The sequence below is a fragment of the Amborella trichopoda genome, chromosome 4 (assembly GCF_054954075.1).
Source record: "Amborella trichopoda isolate Santa Cruz 75 chromosome 4, AtrichopodaSantaCruz75HAP2 v2.0, whole genome shotgun sequence".
NCBI classification, from domain to species: Eukaryota; Viridiplantae; Streptophyta; class Magnoliopsida; order Amborellales; family Amborellaceae; genus Amborella; species Amborella trichopoda.
This window is the reverse complement of record NC_142339.1, coordinates 4,900,114-4,906,123: the sequence shown is the minus strand read 5'-3', so window position 1 is coordinate 4,906,123 and position 6,010 is coordinate 4,900,114. Positions and strand designations below refer to the sequence as shown.

At 35.4% G+C, this 6,010-nt stretch overlaps 1 protein-coding gene across 1 annotated transcript; it reads right to left on the bottom strand.

Annotated features, from left to right (window-relative positions):
- Positions 1-278: 278 nt before the first annotated feature.
- LOC18439268 (uncharacterized) lies at positions 279-4,069 on the bottom strand. The gene is made up of 5 exons (XM_020670354.2): positions 3,991-4,069; positions 3,641-3,831; positions 3,483-3,537; positions 3,204-3,374; positions 279-1,046 (listed from the first exon to the last, which is right to left on the bottom strand). The coding sequence occupies exons 1-5, from the start codon at positions 4,067-4,069 to the stop codon at positions 724-726; spliced, it is 819 nt and encodes a 272-aa protein (XP_020526013.2). The 3' UTR covers positions 279-723.
- Positions 4,070-6,010: the final 1,941 nt, after the last annotated feature.

Below are 6,010 nucleotides of genomic sequence, written 5' to 3'. Positions count from 1 at the left end.
GGTACTATCACCACGATCCCAACCCCTTTCTTGGTCCAACCGGGTCTGAGGCCGAGCCCAATCTTAGCCTCGGGTAAAATTTAGAAAAATATAAAAGACTTAGAGATTCGCTATCAACATGTGTAAAACAATCATTTGGAAGGCTAGAATCTTGATATGGCTTAGTTCTAGGCTTCTAGCACCTATTTGCTGCCCTCCTGCCAGAGAGATTTATTTCTCAATTGTATATATGATTTATTAATGCAACAAACAAAAATTAAAAATTTGAAACAACAATATTGATTCTTGAACCCCACACAAAAAACTTGTTATTTATCTTCACAACAGTATGCGTACACATATAACTCCATTATAAGCACTCCAAAACATGACGAGGTAGTAGTAGTACTAGCTACGTACTACGTAGGGTGCATGACAAGCGACAAATATGTACATCAAGATAGAGAGAGAAAGAGGAGAGAGAGAGAGATCAGCCTCTGGTTTTAAAGATGGTGGTTGTGCCACTTCCCAAGCCTGTGGATCCTAGTAGAGAGAGAAAGAGAGAGAGATCTCTGTTTGATGATGCTGATTGTGCTGCCATGCCTGTGAAGCCAGTATAAAGAGGGACATCTTCATGGGTAGAGAGAGAGAGAGAGTGACTCCTTCATGGGTAGAGAGAGAGAGAGTGATTCTCTCTTTGAACAGATGTAGAGAGAGAATGAGTAGTGTTCTGGTGCAGTAGTACTAATCCTTAGTTCTGATGATAGTGATTGTGCCTGTGCCGCGTGTGTGTATCCTGGTGAGGCCCACAACGGCTTTACCCGACAGGGCAGAGGAGGAGTGAGAAAGTAGAGAGAGAGAGGGGGGCAATGTGGCGTAGTCTCCAACCGGGTGCTGAATGGGCCTGGTGGGCCTCGTCAGAATCCTCCTGTTTATGTCTCTCAACGTCACATCTCCCTCCACACCGCTTGGCTTCACCACTGCAAATGGATAGGCCACCCTACTACTACTAGCCGCCACCTTCTTCTTCTTCTTCTTTATTATATGTTCCTTCCTCTTCTCCACTCCTTCATATGAGAAAGTAAGAGAGAGAGAGAGAGAGTCATTCTCGAACTGATTCTAAGAAAGTTAGAGAGAAAGAGTCACACTTGGAACTAATTGTAAGAAAATTAGAGAGAGAGAGCCATTTAAATTAATTGTAGTGTACTGGGACTCGTATTTTGGCTTAGGCGAGTTATTTGAGTCTAGATTCAAAAGGTCCTAACAAAAAATTATAAATAAATTTAAAAAAGAAAAAATATTTAAAGTACAAAAGATGGTATATAATGAGAGTATTTACCTTTTGATAAAATTAAAAAATAATTTTAAAAAATAAAAAAATATTAAAAGTAAAAAGTTGTATACAATGAGGTAATTTACTTTTGATACAAAAATGTTACAATTACTTATAATTATCGGATGTGAAATTTTATAGCTTAGGTGAATCACAAAGTTTGATAAATTTTTTTTTTTAAATTTTGAGCTTGGTCAATGAAATAAATAAAACCACCCATTTCATATCCAATGGTCAACATTAATTATGACCGCCTTGTATCAAAAGTAAATATTCTCATTATATATTTTCTTAAAAGTAAATTCAAATCTAAAACAATTTTGACAGTTAAAACAAACTCAAAAGTGGAGCAAAAATGCATTTTTTAAATTTATAATTTAAGATATTTTTAAAATTTAAAAAGAACATAAAATAAGTGATTATAGCTTACCAATTGCTGCATTCAAATCTTGTAATAAAGTTTTTTATAATTTTTATTTTTTAACTTTTTTGGTTGTCCCTAATTGTACTAAGTCAGGGATTCTTAGTACCACCCATAGGGCTTCGCCACTAATAAGAAAATTGGACAGAGAGAGACCCACTCTTGAAGTAATTATAAAGGAAATGAGAGAGAGAGATTCACTCTTTAACTAATAGAGAGAGAGAGACTTTAAACTCATTGTAAGAAAGATCAACTCTGAAAGTAATTGTCAGAAAAATGGAGAGAGACCCATTGTTAAGCACAGAGAGAGAGAGAGAGAGAGAGAGAGACCCACTCTAACACGAACTGCAGGAAACCTTTCCGACAAGCCACAAAATCCATAAAGAGAGGAGACCATCATTCTCGAGTAAACAAAAAAAAAAAAAGACAATTTTTTGAGGAAGACCCATCTCAATGCGACAGTCTGATATCAAATCTCCTGCAAGAAAAGCTATCCTTGAAAGAAGGAAAGGAAAAGCCTCTGCTGAGGAGCTCAGTTCTGAAAAGAAATACCAACTTAAATGCTAAGCTACATAATATAAAACTATGAAAGTTTACGGAGAATAGACCCCGCGTCAAATAATCTAACATGAATAGTGTTTGTCTGTATATCAAGACACGACATTCGTATTTGACACTTGAATAATCACTTGAGATGTTTTTTTTTTGTTAAATATCCATATTTCTCATTAGTCCCTTTCAATTCTACCGACTCACCATTAATGTACCTTAATGTCTTTAAACATTCAGCCTACACTTTTATTTAAATGACATATATTTAAATGACATACATATATTTAAAAGACTAATTTTAAAATTATCGACCCTAACACCTGTATATGTGTCAGATATTAACACACATATATGTATCTTTACAACATAAATGTTGGAGGACACAGCCTTATATACTAGATAAGAAGATGAATCTTATTACAACTTATAATTCGTTATAATCTGAAAGGAAAATTATCAAAATTCCCATGAACGATTTACATATTTACAACTATTCCAACCCATCGGCTATATTGAAATTGAATAAGACAATATGTATAAAATATTAATTTATTTATTTCTCATAGGCATAATTCATATAAACTAAATCTATATACAAGACAAACTTTTTTTAACTAACCCACTAATTTAGTGGAAAACAGGCTGTTAAAATCATTAGGATGACTTAAAAAGGACATCTTAATAATGTAATGGTGCAAATGAAATCCCATCTTATCACCAACCAACCAATGACATAGAGAAAAACCCCATCAACTGAGACTGATCAAAGAGAGAGAGAGAAAAAAAAAACTTTTCAAGCCATTCTTTTAATGGTGATAATACCTACCTTTAAAAATCATCAGTTTAAGAGAAACCACTAATAACTAATCAGCAAAATAAATAACACAAAACCCAGGAATAAAATATGAAAGCAATTACCATGTGAACTCTTGGCCTCTTCATCTGAACCGAAGCTTTCTCTCTCTTCCTTGAGTGAGCCTGAAATTCTCTCTTCAACACAAGAGAGTCTCTCATTTCTTTCTTCACTCTTCAACTCCTGAAAGGCTTCCTCAACGCTGAGGCAACTCAATGAGAAGTTTGAGTGTTCTCCTGCATTTAACACCACTCTAAAACATTTTCAGAAAGAGAAGACTATAGAATTTCAAGTTTTCAGGTTAAAAAAATAAGAGCTTCAAAACAAAGAGCCATGGCATCCACCTGAAACTGTGCTATCACTTGTTACTTCTCTCTGCAAATCCCAATTCCAATCATTCTGACATCGATAAAATGAACACAGAAAATGAAAACCAGATGAAAGAGATAATACGGAGGCCCATATACATATGGAGAGAGAGAGAGAGTATTGAAGAAGTTACATGTAGAGGAGAGCCATGGATTTGGGTTGCCTGAGAACTACAAGGGGGAAAGAAGAGTGTTTTTCTCTTCTTGCACTGATCCTTCAAGTCAACCAATGCATCTTGTAGGTAGCCTGTAGCTGTGTGAAGGAAATAGTCGGAAGAGGGTGAAGCTTGATGTTGTGGTGAGCTCTGGTTCCAATTTTGCATCACTGCAATATACATAATTCGAAACCATTTCGAGAGAGATCAGAAGAATTTGTGGGGAGAGTACCCATAAACCAGAAAGTGCATGTGAGAGAAAGAGAAGGGGAGAAAGGGAGAAACAAGAAACATCCATAATTCAGAACAGAGAGAGAGAGAGCACCCACCCAAGGACATGTCTGCCCCCAAAAATGTGAAATTCTGATTCTCCAACTCCAACCATGGGCACCCAAACCCTACTTCCATGGAAGAACTTGGGTTTCTCAGTCCAAGTGTATTGACCTCCATTTTGGGCCTCTGAATTTAGGTTAAATTTTTGAGAAAAAGTATGTGGAAAGAAAAGGCAGTGTAGATGACTAGAATAGAAGCAGAAGGTGGTCAATGTTAGAGAGAGAGAGAGAGAGCAGCAAAAAGAAAAGGTGTTTCTTCTTCTTTCTCTTTCTAGGGTTTTGTGAAGAATTTGAGGTGGAGGGTGAATTATTGTGTTAGCCATGATTCTGCTGCACCATGCTACTAGACAAATTCAAATCCAGGCTTTGCCTTTTCTGGCTAAATTACCAGCATGAAGGCCCCAACATACCCAATATTGACCATACTGCCCCTTGACGTTTTCCTTTATGACTCTTATGCCCCTACCTTTAGTCCTTGCCTGTTGTCCTACAACTAGATCTCTTTCCCTAGCTTTTTCTTTTTGAAAACTAATCTAAAAACTTGCTGATGGTCCCATACATGTCTTGCATTTTTATCTCACCTTTTTTTTCATAATAGTAGTAATAATATTTGAGGGGGTAGAAAAAGCGGGCCCAGAATATAGGTCCAATTTTATTTATGGTTGCAGTTTCAAGCTAATTTACTACAAGAAAAAAGGTCCAATTTTATTTATGGCTGCAGTTTCAAGTTAATTTACTACAAGAAAAAAATAAACACGCTTTATAGGATTGAACCCACAACTTGGAGACCCATGTTCTACTTAATTGAACTAAGATTGCTTTCTCATTATAGTTGATATTTGAATTGAAAAATAAAAAGGTTCTTTTTGTATCTCCTAATTTAGCATGTCCCTATTTATACGAAGGACAAATAAACAGAAGACCTTTGAGTTTTGATATTAGTCACTGCTTACATTAATTTGCTCACAATATTAAATACTAAAAAAGTAGTAAAATAGTCTACCACATATGCATGCTAGGGGGAATATTGCACCATGCTTTATTATGCACCTAAGCAAGGTACGGTCAAATGTCCTATGCCCACTCTAAGATTCACTTCTTCCCTAGGCCTAGGGGACGCGCTATAATAATATTCTTATGATCACACTACTACTGTTTTGGGGTAGTATTATTAGTATTATTTTATGGAAAAAGTTTATATAGGGCCAAGGCTCTAAACAATCCAATCATAACCCACTTCAAAAATTTCACTAGAAGAGGTCATTTTGATGTCCAAATATCCTCAAATTGATCATCTCGACTTCAAGATGCATGGATACGAGAAAAAAATTGATTTCAAGTTTTAGAAATAGTACATATTGTAACACATTTTTAGACCGTCAATTTTTAAAATTTTCACGTTTTTATAGATATGCTCAATGTACACTATTTTTTAATATTTAAATTTTATAATTAAAAATGAAAAATATATTTTAAGGCTTTCACAAATATTTCCAATATTGAAACCACATTTCTCGATACCATTTGCATGTGTTCTTTACATTGATTGTTTAGAGCCTCAGCTCTATACAAACCTCACCCTTATTTTATTAGGTGCCCACTTTATACCATACAATTAAGGAAGGTGCATCTCTAAATTTTGCCTGATGATATAGTTTTTGGGCACTAGAAATCTTAAGATGGCTTGAAAAATCCATGTTCAACCCTAATCATAAAATTTTAAATTTGAAAAATAGTATAGAATGAGCAGATCTATAAACATTTGAAAATTTGAAAATAGATGGTCCATAAAACTTATTACAAGCTGCACTATTTGGATGGCTTGGGTTGAGTACTTGTAAATGAGAATAATTGTGACCTCCATGTATAAAAGATAAATAGTCTCTTTGTAGACATAATTGTGAGGAGCATAGGGTAACAACTTTTGTTTAGGTTGGCAAAGGGTTAGGCTTGGGCTATGCTTGCCTTGGCCACAGCCCAGCCTTGTTTCCTTGAGGGCTGGCCCATGCATGGCCTG